The sequence below is a fragment of the Arachis duranensis genome, chromosome 7, assembly GCF_000817695.3.
Source record: "Arachis duranensis cultivar V14167 chromosome 7, aradu.V14167.gnm2.J7QH, whole genome shotgun sequence".
Taxonomy (NCBI): domain Eukaryota; kingdom Viridiplantae; phylum Streptophyta; class Magnoliopsida; order Fabales; family Fabaceae; genus Arachis; species Arachis duranensis.
In genome coordinates this window covers 75,303,594-75,318,835 of record NC_029778.3, presented here as the reverse complement: position 1 = coordinate 75,318,835, position 15,242 = coordinate 75,303,594, and the positions used below count along the sequence as shown (strand labels likewise).

Below are 15,242 nucleotides of genomic sequence, written 5' to 3'. Positions count from 1 at the left end.
GTTTATTAAAATTTGAGGGGTTTTTATTTTGTTGGAAATTATCTAGCTATTACATTTTATTTAACATTTGAAAATTGATAAAACTTTTGACATTATACTACTGTAATAACAGAATTAAATTGTGCAAAACCTTATATATTATATACATATCTTTTATCTTCATCTTCGTTATTAGTATGTGTCTAAATCTTATAGATCCATCATGAGTGAAAGACAAACCAATTAAAGAGTAAATACCCAAAAATTTTTTAAGAAATTTTAAATTAGACATTTAAATTTTTAATAAATTTTTATCTTTTAAAAATTATTTTTGTCAAACAAATTGATCTCTTGGTCACTTTTAATAATATAATTTTTAATATGTATGTTAGATAAATAATTAAATTTCAAAAATTTTATTATAAGATAATTAAATTCCAAAATATATAACTATAAAATAAATTAGTTTCTCCTCAAAATAATGAAGAAAATAAAAATTTGTTGAAAATAAAAATGTTTAATCTAAAAGTTTTTAATGACCAATTTAGTTATTTAAATTGAATAAACTTTAAAATGTTAGCATACAAATGAAAGATTTTATTATCATACTTTAAAAAAACTATATTACATAAATAACAGAATTGTACATAAAAATAGTAAAAGTATCTTATAATAATCTTTTTTGTTTAGATTCCAAAGGACATAAAAGTCAATATAAACTTAATTAGATATAAAATTTTTAACTATTTATTATTTGATATAACTCAACATATTATTGATGAAAATTTAACCTTCAATGTTATTACTTATTAGTGTTAAACTTGTTATATAATAATATGTACATTTAATTTGTTTCATATATAATAATTGGTTTTTTAAACAAAGAGGCAACAAACACACACGTATATAAATGTTACATGTGTTATTTAATTTATTTTTAATTTATATTTTAATATATATTTTTATATAGTGATTAATTTTGTGTGTGTATCTAATATGATTGATAATATTAAAAGAGAAAGAAAGAAAAACTAGAGTACATCACGTTCCAACGGTTTAAAGGTGGCATAGATTTATATATGATGCAAAGTAAATCCGTAAGGAAAAATATAGGATACTAACATATTATTCGCCAACTTCTGCCAACTCTTATTTATATTTGTGTTTTATGGAAGTGTGTTCGTAGATGTGTCTAATAATTAATATATTTTAAATACATATATAAAGAGACACATTCAGAAAATATATCTATAAAGATACTTATATTAAACACAGTTATAAAAAAGACATTTTTATTAGACACATTCACGAACACACTTCTATGAAACACAATTATAGGTAACCGTAGCGGAACCGAATCCATAAACATGTTTCAATAGATGACGATATATCTTGTTGACTTGTTTAAAGTCTTCAATAATAATTCAGTACTTGAAGGCTTCATTTCCTTCATCTCCCTCTATCAACTTCATTGGTCACCTATTTCAACATATAATTAATCAACGAAGTCCATAGATATATCAACTCTTTTTCCGATCCGATAATAGCTGAACTGCTTTAATTATTTCAATTTCATCGGAAAAGCATGAACATGATCTCCCCCTTTTCTCTCTTCTTCCTTTTACTTGTTGCTGCCTTTTGCTTTTCCTCTCAAGCTTTTGGAGCTACCCAACTGCCAGAAAATGAAGGTATGTATATATCAGTATGTAATTTATGTTTCTTAATTTTTATAAATTTGTTTATGTAGTCAATAAAAATATATGTTGTTATGCCAAGAGTAAATACTGTTAGACAAATTAAATAATCTAAATGATATATGAGATCAACCGTAGACATGGGTTCTCCAAAAAAAAGAAAAAATTATATTGTTATTAATTCTCATAAATTCATCATGATTGGATAAATTAAAATACAGAGACTATATATTGAATCCTGTCCAATAATAGTGAATATAATATAGTGTATGCCCCAATTATTATACTCCTTACATGTTTATTTGTTGGATTATATATGTAACAGTGGAAGCTCTGCAAAGCATAGCAAAGACACTTGGGATCAAGAATTGGAATCCTAGCGCTGATGAATGCAATAAGCTGGTGGGACAAAATAATTGGACTTCATGTTCGGAATTCAAAGATGATGAATATCAGAATGTTGTCATCTGCAATAATTGCTCCAGTGACGCCGTTTGTCATGTCACTAATCTGTACGTGATTTATTTGTTTAATTTATTTTTATTCTCTTGATAAGGAGTTTTAAACTACGAAAAGTATATATATATATATAGGAAGATATCTATTTTTAATCTTTTTCCAACTTTTCTTTTTTATCCTATCACTTTTTTTTTTCCTTTTTTTTACAGCATCCTCCTAGTTTATTATTATTATTATTATTGTGACTTTTTTAATATATTATTATCATTTGTTAAAAATTTTTACATTTTTCTTTTTGGAGGTTATCACATTGTTTTTTGGGCGTTATTATATTTTTATGGTATCAAGTTTCTTACCTTATCATATTTTTATGATAGGGGAAAATTGTGGTTGTACAAGATGAATCAATTGTACACATGTATAGCATTGTTCTAAGTAGAAAATGATAGAATATGCGTCTATATGAATGATCAGTATGGTATATTATATCTTTAGATAATTGTTTTAGAATTTAATTTTAATATACTATCTGTATAAATTAAGATAATTTTATGTATGTATTTAATTATGTTATAAAAAAATAAATTTTTTATTTTTATATGGATTTTATATTAATAATTAATTTAAAAATTAATTTTTAATTTACATTTAATATAATTTTTTTATGTATTATACATGCTTATATTTGATGTGTTTGACTTTTTTGTTATTTTAAAATATCTTATCTCCTTTTAATATGTTTACACGTATAAACAATTTTATTTCTTTATTACATCTGAAAAAATATATATTTTAAATTAAATTTCAAATATTATTTCCAAATTCAAANTTAAATTATATAAAATATTTTTTATACTGAATTCTCCTTTAAAAAAAGGGCCTGGACAAAAAATATGAATTCATTTATATTGGATCATGAATTTTAAGCTTTTTTTTTTGCTTTTTTCTAGTTAAAATCTGTATCACATGAAAGCATAATACATACACGTTAAACAATATGAACAATGAGTTCTAGAATTGACCCAATAAAATAAAAAAATAATTTATTTTTAAATTACCTCTTAAACTTCAATATTAAGATAATCATTGCACACCTAGTAAATTAAATATTTAGCCATTGTTAACTATACATGAGTAAATCGAATCAAAAGAAATAATCTTCTAATTAAAATAATTAACATAATTATCTGCATACCTATTAAATTGAGTATCCAACATATCCATTATTTACATTGTTTAGTATTTTCATTGTCTATATAAAATTTAAAATAGTAGTTTTATTTTTCCTTTTAAATTTTCATTATTATTCTTGTTTTATTTTTCCTTTTAAATTTTGATTATTATTCTTAAAACATTTGTTCATTGATGGGTTAAATGAATGATAAACAGATGTATGAAACGACAAAACCTCTCGGGTACACTTCCGCCAGAACTAGTGAGGTTGCCTTACCTTCAAGAAATGTATGTAATTCTACAACTTCCCCATTATTAATTAACCTCATTTTTCATCAATTCATTGTTTCATTAATTTGTTCAACGACATATATTAATTATAATATTATTATTTATTATTTATGACTAGTTGCGCCTTTTATCTTTGTGCAGTGATCTTACTTTCAACTACCTGAATGGCACAATTCCTAGTGAATGGGGATCCATGAATCTTCTCAACATGTATCGTCTAGCTCTTTTACAGTTCTATTATTAACAATACAATAAAATTAATAAAATTATTATATCTCTAACAAATATATATAACAGCTCTCTTGGAGGAAATCGGTTAACAGGCCCAATACCAAAAGAGATAACAAACATATCCACTCTCCAAAGTTTGTGAGTTTCTTTTTATCCACCTTATAGTAGCTACCAAAGTAAAAGCTTATTTCATTTAGCATATCTGAAATTCATGTATTCAATGGAACATAGCTTAGTTAATTAATTAATTTGCACTGGATATATAGTGTTGTGGAGTCCAATCAAATGTATGGAGATCTTCCCCTTGAGCTTGGGAATCTGACACAGATTCAAAGACTGTAAGCACCTTAATTACTTTACCTAATTAAGTTTTATACCAAATAGCTTAAAAAATTTTCTTTACAGATAGAACTAGTTTTAATAAACTAGGAGACTTTCATTGATTTACATATGTTAACTCAGAAAATTTTCAATCATACTAACAAAATCAAGAAAAAGAGGTACATGTTAGAGATATAACCATTAATGTTACCTTCTCCTATCAGCTTAAGCTTTTGGGATGAGTGGTGACAGTACAAATAAATAGTCAAATACATGTGAGAATTTGGAACATGTGTTTAGTTCTTTCATTTTAATTCCTTGCACTTTCTATTTCTTCAATTTACAGTTTCTCCTTTCAGTTATGCATTTTATCATTCTATTCTTCTTTTTATCAAGTTTGTCGATTCATTTTTTCCACTTTAACTAAATAATATCATTTTCCATATGCTTCATTACAATGTAACTTAGATTAAGCATGACATTACTGTAACTATTCTGAATTACTCGCTGAAAGAAATTCTCTATCTACTCTCTAAATTGAGATTACTAATATAAATTTGGTCAACTATTTTAATTGTTGTTTGAGCCAAACAAGATTCAAGCAAAACTAACTAATGACAAAATACAAATAAATCAATAAGTAAAATTGTATAAAAGGTGAAAGAGTTTCACTCAACAATCCGGATGCTATTAAGAATATAACCTTCACAAAAAAAGGTAAAATAAAAGATATATATATATGAGTAAAAAACAAATGCTTCAATATTTAAGTGTTTTTCGACAAAAAAGTAATTCTTTTTCTTTTAAGAAAAAAAGGAATTAAGTAATTATAATTACCTATAGTCTTATGATTAATTGATTTTCTTGATTGATGATCCTTTCTTTGTAGTTTGGATTATATATATGTTTGTTTGGATTCGTAATTTATATATATTTTAATTTGTGGCATTATTGTATACATATATATAGGTTACTTTCCTCCAACAATTTTACAGGAGAGCTACCTGCAACACTTGCCAAGCTCACTAACTTGCAGGATATGTAAGCTTCAATTTTTTTTTCTTTATTAAACTAATTAATAAATAATCACAAATGGAAAAGTGGAAGAACATTATTGATTCTCTTTTTTTCTTTAAATTATGCAGTCGACTTGGGGATAATCAATTCTCTGGAAAGATTCCTGATTTTATTGAAAGTTGACAAATCTCACAACATTGTGTGTGAACCTTTTAAATATTTTATTTTTTCAATAACGTTTCTATTATTCTTCAATTACAAATAATAGTTTGTTCTATTCTTTTTTATAGAAATATTATAGGGAGTGGACTAAGTGGGCCAATTCCTTCTGGTATTTCAAAATTGAGAAACTTAACTGACTTGTAAGCATGATATATTTTATGTATATATGAATAAGATATGGTTTCATTTTGAGAACTTTAAGTGTTTAATTAATTATCTTTGGTTCTGATTATTTTTATATGCAGGAGAATAAGTGATTTGAATGGATCTGAAATTTCAAGTTTTCCCGAACTTAATACTAGGTCGATGAAATATCTGTGAGTTGATACATTTGAATCTTTCAAAAGTGGAAAGTAAAAATAATAATAAAAAAAAGTTATTCACAATATTATGATTTTGTTTGTGATGATTTCACAGAATTTTAAGGAGTTGCAACATTCATGGAATACTAGAAGATTATCTCTCAACAATGACAATATCACAAATCTTGTAATTGAATCAGTAGCTTTAAATTCTGTTTGAGGAATTCTTTAGATATAACATTACGTAAAAAATGTTTAGAATATATATATANAGAATTCTGTTTTTTTAAGGGTTTTAAGCCGCTGCTAAACAGATTTGCAATGCTTATTGAACCGTCGTTTTTTAAAGTATTGGTAATAGAATTTAAATCTTCTAAAGTGAGAAAATTAGCAAAGTTATAAAATAAAAGATTAATAACCATTAATTTTGTAACTTTCATAAAATGTGTACCTACTATTTTAATTTAAGAGTAATTAACTCCTCGTTTTATCAATTTTTTTACTTTAAAAATCTTTATTCTCGGCAATAATATGTGACACATCACACATTACTAATTTATTATTGACCTTTTAACATATTCTTAATTATTTATTTTGCACTTTTTCAGAGATCTCAGCTTTAACAAATTGACTGGACCAATTCCATCTTCCTATCAGGAGTTGACAAAAGTGAATTACATGTAATAATTAAATTATCATGCTTGATATTTGGAGATAGTATAATTGTTATTTTGGAGCATACTTTAATTTTATTATGATAGATCTATTGGCTTAACATCTAAAAAAAATAAAAATAAAAAATATATACATTCAGAAAATTATGCATGTACTTCAACTCTTCAAGTATGGCTCCATGTGACATAATTAATACTATTTAGAAAGGACAAATTAATTTGGAATTTGGATGAGAGTATAGTATTACTAATAATTTTATGTCTATTTGTAATAATTAATAATTTATATTTATATATATACAAAGGTTAAAGGTAGATGTATAGATTAACTTCAATTGAAAATTGTATAATGTAGATTTTTTTATATTGATCATTTTCTCCTTAATTTCTTGTAATAATGTAGATTTTTAACTGGAAACCTTCTCAATGGATCAGTGCCATCATGGACGAGTGATGCTACCAGTTTGTAATAATTTCTTTATCAAATACTGCTTTTTAATTGGTTGTTTTAATTAAACACAATGCATATATAGTATTTATCATTAATTTTTTTATTGTTTTATATATTATTATTTAAATTTACTTTTTAAATGGTTTCTCTATAATGTGTGTTTGATGAGCAGCTCCCATTATTTTCTTGCCTCTCCCATTTATTCTTAATGAAATTCTATGCTTTATATATAGAGATCTTTCATATAATAACTTCAACCAAGATTATCAGCAACAATGTCAATCTGGAAAAGTGTAAGTAGCACCCTTGTACTTGTTATTGGTATTTATTATTGAATTTTAAGATTTAATTTATGCACTAATTTAGTGAAAAGCTTTGTTTTCTTACTATGTATGTGTCATATATAGGAACTTATTTGCTGCTACCTCTCCGACAATTAACAATTCGTAAATTTTGCATTTTAAAAAATAATGGTCATTTTTGTATTGCATTGGCATAAAAAGATTTCATCATAATGAGATTAGTTATACTAACTTATGTTGTCAATTTTGTTGCTTCCATTATTTTATCAGAGGAATTGTTTCATGTTTGAGAAGCTCTGTCTCTGGTTGTTCTAAAGGTGAGTTTTTAGGTTATGTTTTCTAAGAGAGTTAGGCTCTTTGGTATCTCAATAAATAGATAAATAAAGAAATAAATCTCTTTTACAAGTACAAGAGGAGTAAAATACTAAAATGAAAGATCATCATGCATGCTTTTCTATCAAGTTTGAGTTGCTATATTGTCTGAAGTGTTTTTGTGTTTAAATATATTTTTTAATAAATAATGAAAAATGCCTCTTTAGACAAGTTTGGACACACTTAAATAGCTTCATGTATTATTATATTCAACTTTTATTACCTTCTAAAAAAATATCTCTTTTCGAGTTATCTTTTTTTAAAAGATCTTTTAAAAAAGTAAAAACAATTTTATATTTAAATATCTCATGAAAAATATTTTTTTTGTATATCAATTATATTTGGGTACAATAATATAGGAGTATTTTTTGTTTATTTATTAGATAAAAAAATATTTTTTTAAGTAAAAAATATATTTTATTTAAAAAAGAATAAATTATAACCTTTAAAAAAATATATTTTTTATTTTTTTAGTATTTTTATTTTTACTATTAAAAATTTGTTAAACAAAATAAAAAATAAAAAAATTAATAAAAAAATATTTTTTAACAACTTAATAACACCTAAACAAATTTAATATATATTATTATTTATTAAAATAAAAAATTATTTATATGCTTTATGTAATTGAAAAGAGTTGATGTACTTACACTGTGAAAAATTTTATATGATCCATTAATTATATTCATATTTTTAAATTATTTTTTAAGTAGTGGTTAGGTTGAAAACTAAATACTTTTACTAATGTAAAAATATATGGTTAATTATTCGTGTAAATCTTTTTATTCTCACCGTCTATAAAAATTAAATTCAATTAAAAAATATTACAACTAATTATATTTAGGCTTTGAATGATTTTTTAATTTTTTATTAGATAGACAATGATTTTTGTAAATAATGTAAATAATAAACTTTAAAATTAACTTAATAAAGTAAAAAATACTCTATCTCTAAATTAATTCCTAGATTTTAACATTAAAATAATCACATATACACCTAATGAATTGAACATCCAACTATTGTTAACTGTGTATAAGTAAATCAAATAAAAAAAATAACTATCTAATTGAGACAATAAATTGTGATCTCTTATCATTAATTTTAAAAAATAAAAAATCACACTTTACACTCTTATTTTTTTTTAACAATTAAAAAGATTCATTTTTTATTATTTAATATTCTCATTCTCTATCAATACTTTTCCTTTTTTTAATTAGTGAGTTTGGAATTGAGTTTATTTTAGTGCGTGAGACAATATATAGTTAGTTGTCTCGTGTTAAGTGTGTCTCGTACTGGAGTCCGTATTAATTGTAAAGCATGAAAAGCAAGATCTCCCCTTTGTTGTGTCAGTTAACTCTATCCATATAAATTGTGGAGGAACATCATCAGTAAAAGTGAAGGGAATCACATATGATGAAGATGGACGTGATGGGACAGCATTGTTCGACAGAGGTCAAAATAGAAATTGGGCAGTTAGCACCACCGGTGACTACACGGATGTAGAAAAAGAGTATTCTACTTTCTCATTAAATGACACTTCTGCCCTCTCTTCCAATGATGCTTATGGCCAACTATACAAAGATGCACGTGTTTCTCCTATTTCTCTAACTTACTATGGATTTTGTCTTCATAATGGAAACTACAAAGTCAAGCTCCATTTTGCTGAGATTATGTTTACCAATGATCAAACCTATAAAAGTCTTGGAAGGCGTCTATTTCACATCTACATTCAGGTATATTAATATATATTACTATTGCTATTTTTTTCGATTGAGTATCTGTATGTACATGATTTTGGTTTATGTTTTTATTTTTAATGTTTTTGTTCTTTTATTTTGTAAAAAAAAAAAATACAAAAAAATACTATTTTTTATTTTTATTTTTTGTTTTATCTTTTTTTTTTACAAAATTTTGAAAATAGAAAATATTAAAAATTAAAACAAAATAAAAATACAAATAAAAATATAAACAAAACTAACTTAATTTGAAGAATTTAATTGGTCCTAAAATTTTATATATGTTCACTTTGATCATGTTATTATTGAGTGTATAGCTTTGTTCAATTTTGGGAATAAAACAAGATAAAATACAGACTAAAATATAATAAATAGAAATAAAAAAATTAATATTTTTATATTTGTTTCATAAAAAAAACTAAAATATGAAAAAAATTATAAAAGTGTGATTTATTCTTATTTTCTTTCACATAAAAAACTAAAGAAAAAAATATAATGATAATAGATATAATAATAAAAAATTGATAGCTCTAATAAAAAAATAAAAAATAAAGTAGTGTTTATCGGTATTTTTAGGTTTTTTTATTAAAAAATATAAAATATAATAATTTAATATTTTAAAATATAATATTTATGTCTATATCTTGCGTATCAAATATAATTTTGTGTGTCCCGTAAATAAATGTAGTGTAAGTTCCATCATTGCCGATCCTTTTCATGATTTAAAAACACATTGTGGGTATCAATAATAATGTTTGATTATTGAAATGTTGCAAGGGAATGTTAGTGGAGAAGGATTTCAATATTGCAAAAGAAGCAGGAGGTGTTGGTAAGGCAATCATAAAAACTTACACAGCAACTGTCACTAATAATACCATTGAGATTCGATTTTATTGGGCTGGAAAAGGGACAACTACAATCCCACAGAAATCAGTGTACGGTCCTCTTATATCAGCCATATCTGTGGAGAATGGTGAGTTATTCTCTTTAGCTACCCCCTTCAATGTTATTCTATTGTTGGTTTGATTTATCGAAAAATTAATCTATTTAAAGATTATTTATCTTTTGTTTTTTTGGTCAGGCAAAGATTATTTATGTTTAGATATAATTAGTTTTATTCTATGTTATTATACGCGTACGTGCTTGTTGGACGGGGGTATGGGTACATTTTGGGTATGTATCTAAGAAAAAAAAATGTTTTAGGTAAAAATAATTTTGGCTATGTATTAGATATGGTTGGATATGTTTTCTTTTTTTTTTTGAATTAGTTTAAAATTACATCATGTTTAGCAAATTTTATTTATTATTAATTATTTTATTCTAAATCTATTTAGATTGTATAATTTATGATATTTCATTAACTATTTAGATTATTCTAAAAATCTGCTCAATCCTATCTATTCCATTATCACCCCTATTAAATTTTCATATCTTATCTATACCGGATATGGATACGATACCATATTCATGCAATTTTGATTTTACCTTTTAAGTTACTAATTTAAAAATGGAGATATATAGTATTATATTTCTAAGGTGAATAATAATTGTCTACTAACAATCAAGCAAACATATACCTCATCACTTAGAAAATGGAGGTAGCATATCAACAAGGGCTGTGATTGGAATTGTTGCTGCAGTGGTCATTATCATCATCATCTTAGTACTTAGTGTGCTTTGGTGGAAGGGCTACCTAGGAAACAGAAACTCTCCTTCAAGAGGTAATTTTTATTTTTAAATTAAACAATGCAATTTTCAGTTATGATGACCAATAAGTCATATTATGTTCTAAATTAATTATATATCTTGTTATAAAGAGTTTTACAGTGAATTTACAATATTGTGATTTTAAAAGAAAAGAGTGAAAAATTTTTAAATTCTTTCTTTCTTTTTTTTTCCACTTCATTTGTTTATTCAAAGTGTCATTTTGAATATATAATTTTCATTATAATTTTTAAATAATTGTCTCTAATTTTTTTTATTTCATTAATTCTCAGAGTTTATGAGTTTAGATATACAAACAAGTTTATTTTCCTTAAGACAAATCAAAGCAGCAACAAATAATTTTGATATCACCAATAAAATTGGAGAAGGAGGATTTGGTCCTGTGTACAAGGTATTTTTAAACTGTCACTATCTGAATTTTATTATGTTGAAGTGAGACACATGCATGCAAATTTTTAACAATATTTCAATTATACAGGGAAAGTTACCTAATGGTACAATAATTGCAGTGAAACAACTTTCTTCAAAATCAAAGCAAGGAAATCGTGAATTCTTAAATGAAATAGGCGTAATTTCTGCTTTACAACATCCATGTCTTGTTAAACTCTACGGATGCTGTGTTGAAGGAGATCAATTATTATTGGTATACGAATACATGGAAAACAATAGTCTTGCTCGTGCATTATTTGGTAATTTTTATAGTAATTTGTGCTACACTTATATGTTACTCTTTTGGGTCCAAAAAATGTGTCTATTAAAAAATAATTTTATTAATTGATCATATAAATGCATATTCTCTTAAAATTCTTTTCACTTAACTTTGTTTTCTTTGTTAATAGAGTTTACTAATAAACATTACCTAAACAGTTTAAGTTAACAATTATTTTGGTTCAAATAAAATTTTATAAATATTATGACAATTATTTTAGGATTGAAAAAAAAAAGTTCTTTTGGGATTTTTTCTTCTTCTATGTCTTATATATTGTGATATGGGCTAATTTGTTTCATATTCACATATAAAGGTCCAAAGGAACACCAAATACAATTGAATTGGCCAACAAGACAGAACATTTGTATTGGTATTGCTAGAGGCTTAGCATACCTTCATGAAGAATCGAGATTGAAGATAGTTCATAGAGATATTAAAGCCACAAATGTCTTGCTTGATAAAGATCTTAATCCAAAGATATCGGATTTTGGTTTGGCCAAACTTGATGAAGAAGACAATACCCACATTAGTACCCGAATAGCAGGAACATAGTAAGTTCAATTCATATTATTTAAAATTAGCTTGTATATCGATGGTATTTATGAAAGACATTTAGTTTAACCAACTTGTCAATGGTCATTATAAAAAACATCTAGTGATTTAAACATAAATTTTACTCTAAAGTATATGGTTTTAAACTTTTAGTACAAAAACTTTTGTATCTAGAGCAGGGTAACATATCACAAAGCATTATAAGGTTTGGCTATTATGTTGGTGTTTAACATATAGATTAAAGAGGAGTGCTAGAGGATCAGCAGAATTTGTAATGTGTAGCCATCAATTAGCCATCATCAATATTTTTAACGGTGTGAGATGACATCTAATGGTGTAAGATTACTTATTTTTCTTTTGATGATTAAGTGCTAGCCAAATTTCAATAAAAGTGCTGACTTCATAAACTTTCTCTAAATTAAAAATAGGAATAGATATAGCAGGTATCAAATGTCAATGAATTAATCTAATAAACTTTTTTATGTTTATTATGTAGTAGATATATGGCTCCCGAATATGCAATGCATGGTTATCTGACTGACAAAGCAGATGTCTATAGTTTTGGAATTGTTGCTTTGGAAATCATTACTGGGAAGACTAATACAACTATGAGGCAAAAAGAAGATGTAATTTATCTGCTTGATCTGGTAAGTATTCTCTTGAAGAGTTCGTATAGAATGAGTGTGGTTACATTTTGTTCTGGGAGGAAAAAAAGCTGAGATTATATTATTATTCTACTTCTTGAAAATAATATAAGTTGTTCTATAATTAGTTTCCTATAATTCCTTTGGAAGAACAGATCATTAATTGTTAAATTAGTGTTGTGTTTCTAACTTTTAACAAACCTTATTTTTATAAGGACAAATGTGACACACATATTGCTATTTAAACACCTTTCTCGTAAATTTCTCAAATTGGTTAATATATACACGGCTATAATTGCTTCAATATCACTCAATTTGACAAGATCGAATAGGCTGCTGACTTTGATAGTTATTTATACTAGGCACGTTTATTGAAAGAGAAAGGCAATCTGATGGAATTAGTTGATAGAAGATTGGGCTCAAACTTTGATGAAAAAGAAGCCATGGTAATGATTAAGGTGGCTTTATTATGCACTAATGTGTCTCCAGCACATAGACCAAACATGTCTTCAGTGGTAAGCATGTTAGAAGGTAAAATTATAGTTCAGGAACCAACTTTTGATGAGCAAAGTGAGGCGTTGGATGAGAAGAAATTGGAGGCAATGAGATTGTATTGTTTTGAAGACCAAAGTATCTCAATGGAGGATCCATGGACTACTGCATCTACTTCTACAAAAGATTTGTATCCATTACATTTGGACTCTTCTTACTTAGAAAAGAGAAATCATTAGAGTTGTTAAATTTTTAGTAGAAAAAATTGCAGTTAGTACCAATATCATTCAGTATGTTAAGTTGGTATCCAAAGCTTTCTTTGGTAAACTATTGAATAAGGTCGGATATTTGTGGTAGTAATAAAGTCTATGACTAAGCATTTTTTAGCCATGTTTAATTAAGGGTGATTTCTCCAGAATCTATTAGAATTGTAAGGGTTATTTACCCAAAGATTCAATGTGCAATTCATAGATCTTTAGTATGTTTACTTACACCACATCCTTTAGGTTGAGTTTAATTTTTCACATAACTTAGAACTCCCTATCTTAAATCAAAATCTCACATTACACAAGTCAAAAACAAAAGCTTAATTTCTCAAAAAACCCTATTACAGTTCGTCGTTGGCTAGTATTCGAGGAGTGCCTCGAAAACACTATCCCACTTCTCTTTTTCTCCATATTGATGCTTCTTCTAGCTTCGGCAGTGTGGCCTTCTCCGGTGACTTTCTTGCTCGAAAAAACTTTTTCGATGAACCATAGAGTGTAGTTGAGCCAGCTCAAAGCATGTGACTCTGTCAAGCATCGTAGGTTGCAGCAAACAACAACTACCTATGTTGTTGATTTCCCTATTAGGGGTACCTTCGATCCATCCGTAGCTAGTTGGGTAATTTCTCCGATTTCAATTTCAAATTTGTTTCATTTTTTCTGGTACTCAGTTACTCTCATCGGTCTTTGTCAAAGAAGATTCTTTCAATTTAAAATGCAAAATTAATTTTTTTTGTTCTTTTTGTTATTCTCAATTATTCTTTCTGTAATGGTAGCAGAGTGAATTATTTATGAGTAAAGTAATTTTTTGTCTCCAAAGTTTTGGGTAAGTCTTATTTATGTTCCTAACGTTTAAATCGTCCTATTTGTATCCCTAACATTTATAAAAGTGATTCAATGTTATCTTGCCGTCAATTATACTAATAGATCAGATTGTATTTTTCAATTATTCTCACTTTGATGTATTCATTCTCAATTAGGTCTCACTGGATGTGTTCAATTTTAATATTGTATTTTCAGGTTCAATTATGTCCCTTAAAAAATGAATTATGTAAATGTTGTAGAGATTAGTTTCAAATTTTAATGAGTTATTATTTAGAGTGGATCATCAGTTCTGACCCAAACATTTGTATTCTAATTTCAAGAAGAGATTTTTAAAACTCCAACTAAAGCTCATGATGTATAATTGATGGCAGGATAACATTGAATCACTTTTACAAATGTTAGGGATATAAACAGAACGATTTAAATGTTAGGGACACAAATAGGACTTATCCCAAATATTGGGGACAAAAATAATATTTTACTCATTATTTATTAAATTCAATGCCAATATAAATGTTACAGTAGGTCCAATATAATGCTAGGACTTGTCAATGTTATCATTGTTGATAGAATTTTGTTGTAGATTCAGCTCAATTATTTTGACTCGAGGAGTTTATCGACATCATCATTGATCTCTTGTTTGGACAAAAGGTATAGGAATGGAGAGGACACCTCAGATACAAGCTATTCTACTGAGAGCAACCAATGAACTTACACATTTTAGTATAAAGATTGTAGTGGGACTTCAAGTTATTATGTATCAGACTCGATGCATTTAGAAAGTATTTTCGAGGGATCCTTGACAAAA

At 26.0% G+C, this 15,242-nt stretch overlaps 1 protein-coding gene across 2 annotated transcripts; it reads left to right on the top strand.

Annotated features, from left to right (window-relative positions):
* Positions 1-1,400: 1,400 nt before the first annotated feature.
* On the top strand, positions 1,401-13,788 carry LOC107459598 (probable leucine-rich repeat receptor-like serine/threonine-protein kinase At3g14840). 2 transcript variants are annotated; one of them, XM_016077831.3, is made up of 23 exons: positions 1,401-1,667; positions 1,999-2,185; positions 3,522-3,593; positions 3,738-3,806; positions 3,894-3,965; positions 4,094-4,165; positions 5,118-5,189; positions 5,456-5,527; positions 5,633-5,704; positions 5,805-5,876; positions 6,298-6,369; positions 6,767-6,829; positions 7,048-7,107; positions 7,222-7,260; positions 7,387-7,433; positions 8,839-9,221; positions 10,002-10,197; positions 10,814-10,945; positions 11,222-11,340; positions 11,428-11,638; positions 11,972-12,209; positions 12,707-12,857; positions 13,217-13,788. In XM_016077831.3, the coding sequence occupies exons 1-23, from the start codon at positions 1,565-1,567 to the stop codon at positions 13,583-13,585; spliced, it is 2,943 nt and encodes a 980-aa protein (XP_015933317.1). In that variant the 5' UTR covers positions 1,401-1,564; the 3' UTR covers positions 13,586-13,788. The 2 variants fall into 2 exon arrangements, with proteins under 2 accessions (XP_015933317.1, XP_052107864.1); XM_052251904.1 differs by lacking the exon at positions 7,222-7,260.
* Positions 13,789-15,242: the final 1,454 nt, after the last annotated feature.

Excerpts from the sequence above, each read along its gene's own strand:
- LOC107459598 (XM_016077831.3), top strand. The coding sequence starts at position 1,565 with ATGAACATGATCTCCCCCTTTTCTCTCTTCTTCCTTTTACTTGTTGCT. Across the intron at positions 2,186-3,521 it reads GTTTGTCATGTCACTAATCT|ATGTATGAAACGACAAAACC; the intron begins GTACGTGATTTA and ends AATGATAAACAG. Across the intron at positions 3,594-3,737 it reads TTGCCTTACCTTCAAGAAAT|TGATCTTACTTTCAACTACC; the intron begins GTATGTAATTCT and ends ATCTTTGTGCAG.